General features: G+C 43.5%; 1 protein-coding gene across 1 annotated transcript; it reads right to left on the reverse strand.

Moving 5' to 3' along the window:
- Positions 1-578: 578 nt before the first annotated feature.
- LOC134669812 (uncharacterized) lies at positions 579-2,154 on the reverse strand. Its single transcript, XM_063527433.1, has 2 exons — positions 1,878-2,154; positions 579-1,441 (listed from the first exon to the last, which is right to left on the reverse strand). The coding sequence occupies exons 1-2, from the start codon at positions 2,083-2,085 to the stop codon at positions 579-581; spliced, it is 1,071 nt and encodes a 356-aa protein (XP_063383503.1). The 5' UTR covers positions 2,086-2,154.
- Positions 2,155-2,731: the final 577 nt, after the last annotated feature.

The following is a 2,731-nucleotide window of genomic DNA, read 5'->3' on the forward strand; positions in this document are numbered from 1 at the left end:
AATCTGAAAGGAGAATGCAAAAAATATTTGTGAGGATCAAATATTAGTCAGCCACAGCGAGTACTATGCCTGTGATGACCATTTAGGTACTACTAAAAAACACTTCGGCATTAATGACAATAATCAAGGTTAAGTGTAAGTAAGACCTTTAAAATTAGGCAAAAGGCCGGAAAAGCATAAACATAATTACATGTTTTTCCAATTTAAAGTGAAGGCATCTATTACCTCAGAGTGAGGTACAAGTTTCCAAGATGCAAGCTAAGACTAGCATCAGTAAAAATTATAAGTTCGTAATTATTATTAGGTACGAGTAGGTATATAAAGGACAATAATAGTCATCGATATTATCAATCCAACGGTAAATTCGGCAAAATGACTCTTTTCTTTTTTTTTTTAATGATCGATCGGTAAGTAGGTATCGAAGATTGAGAAGGCTTATCCTTAAAGGGTACAATACTCCCTGATCCAAGATAAAATCATGTAACCGTGTGTTAGCTCGCACGAGTATTTACATAAAAATATTTTATTCTCCCAGCAACTGGGATGTTGTAGTCGTGTAGGTACCTGCGACGCGGTGCTCAGCGTCTCCTCCCTCGCTGACGATGATAGTAGCTCGAGCGGCTCGTTGACGGTTCGTGTCGGCGATCCCTGGTCGTCGGAGCGATGTCTGGCGATCTCCGGGCAGCGGCGTACGGGCGCGTCTCGGAGGCTGCTGTCCGCGACGCCCCCCGTGAGTTTAAAGCCCCTCGTTGATGTTGAACGGCCGGATCTACTTTTGATTGCACCCGCGGCGTGTACACGGGCTTTAATTCTAATCCCGATTTCTCAATCGCCTTGGATGACTTTAAATGATCGGCAAGATCAGACCCAAAGAGATATTCGTCCAGTTTAGTATCCCTAATAGTATCGCGTGTCTGTTTATTTAAAGTATTTATGATAGAGTATCGACGCGATTGAGATTCTCTGTAATGGTAATCGCACAACAAGCGTCCCGCATCGCTCAAGTATTTTATTAGGTCTTGAGAAGACGGGTTGCTACTAAATGCGACGGTTAACGCTTTGCCTAGAGCTGCAATACCGCTGGATAACTGATTTTGTTTATTCTCGCTAAAGTTATCTTTTTTCAAGTTCATTTCGGTAAGGGCCGCCTTTATTTCTAAATTAAGTTTCGGCGCCTTCAAGCTACTGCAGTTTTCAGGAACTGGATATAATTTTATTATTTCGGATTTCACTTCTTTTTGTAACCCGTTTATCAAAAGATGTTGCCATCTAGTTGAAACATCCTTGTGTAATTTTTCACCAAAAGTATTCTCGTTATGGGGGTCATCTCCTAAGATGCTTAAAATATTAGGGTCCAACTCGGGTTCCACGTTTGTAGTCTGTTCAGCGTTATCTACACTCTTGTTATTTAAACAAGCTTCATTCACGTTGTCATTATTATCTGCAATGCAAAAAAAACAAAGCGCTGACATGCATATATATATATAGCAAACAGACTGCACACTTATAGCGTACGATCACCAGTCTTAAGGGCCATAAAGGCACCTTTATTTATCAACGCGATATACGCGGAAAATACTCATATAACAATCCATATAGGATGTTAGGTCAATTACTCGACACTAATAGTGGAGATTTAACATTCCATATAGGAAGTTAACTTGTATTAAGCCACACGATATACGTGAGCCAATACGTACCTACAGCGAAGTATGAAAAAATAAATTAATACTAAACTTCGTCTATATGCACTTAGGTGGCAAGAAACCCTAATCCAATACGTTAAGGTTCAAAGTCGGATGCGAAGCTATTTTCACTTTACGGCAACAATGTTGTTTTTTCTAGCGGTAGGTCACTAAATAGTCAACACAACCTACCTGCTTCGGTAAATTCCATATCCCGCAACGGCGACTGCGTTTCCGATTGATGCACGTCTATATTCACATCTATATTTTCCTGTTCTATAGACGGCGAGCGCGAACTACTTCGTCGACGATTTTTTAACCGCTGTTCAAGTTTCTTAACCTTTCTTAATATACTGTCGTAATCGTCGTCCCTAGAACGCGACCTTTTCCTTTTCCCCATGGCGTAAATCTTTTTGTGCGTATTTGAAATAAGGAATACGGTAGCTTAATTTTTAAGATACGTGTGACTTCGACCGCACAAAAACGCGTAATGGCGCGAGCCCCGGCTTCCACCACCACCAGGAGTGTGCGAGTGAGATAAAAAATCTAGTTTTTGCTGTGGGCTCTAAATGTGTGACTGAGACGGCATCATTCCGTGTACTGCTGCCTTGTAAACTTTAAATCGTCTTCGGTTGAAGCTCGAAGTATAATGGCCATGAGGGTTTGAAGGTCCACAATAAAGACTCATCATTTTGGATCGCGTGCAGCGCGCCACGTACGTCAGGCTATCTACGCCCGAGACTCTTAGTATGTTCGGCACCCGGTTTTGAAACGCGTACGGCGCGCCACGTAGGTCGGGCTACGCCCGACGATTTAAGTATGAGGGCGCCAAAGGCACCCGGCTTTGGAACGCGTACAGCGTGTCTTGTACGTCGGGCTACGCCCGACTCATTTAGAATGAGGGCGCCGCAGGCGCCCGGTTTTGAAACGCGTACAGCGCGCCACGTACGTCGGGCTACGCCCGACACTCTTAGTATGAGGGCGCCGAAGGCGCCCGGTTTTGGAACGCGTCTGGCGCGCCACGTACACGTACGCTTTAAGTATAA

This window comes from Cydia fagiglandana, chromosome 1, assembly GCF_963556715.1.
Source record: "Cydia fagiglandana chromosome 1, ilCydFagi1.1, whole genome shotgun sequence".
In the NCBI taxonomy this organism is placed as follows: Eukaryota; Metazoa; Arthropoda; class Insecta; order Lepidoptera; family Tortricidae; genus Cydia; species Cydia fagiglandana.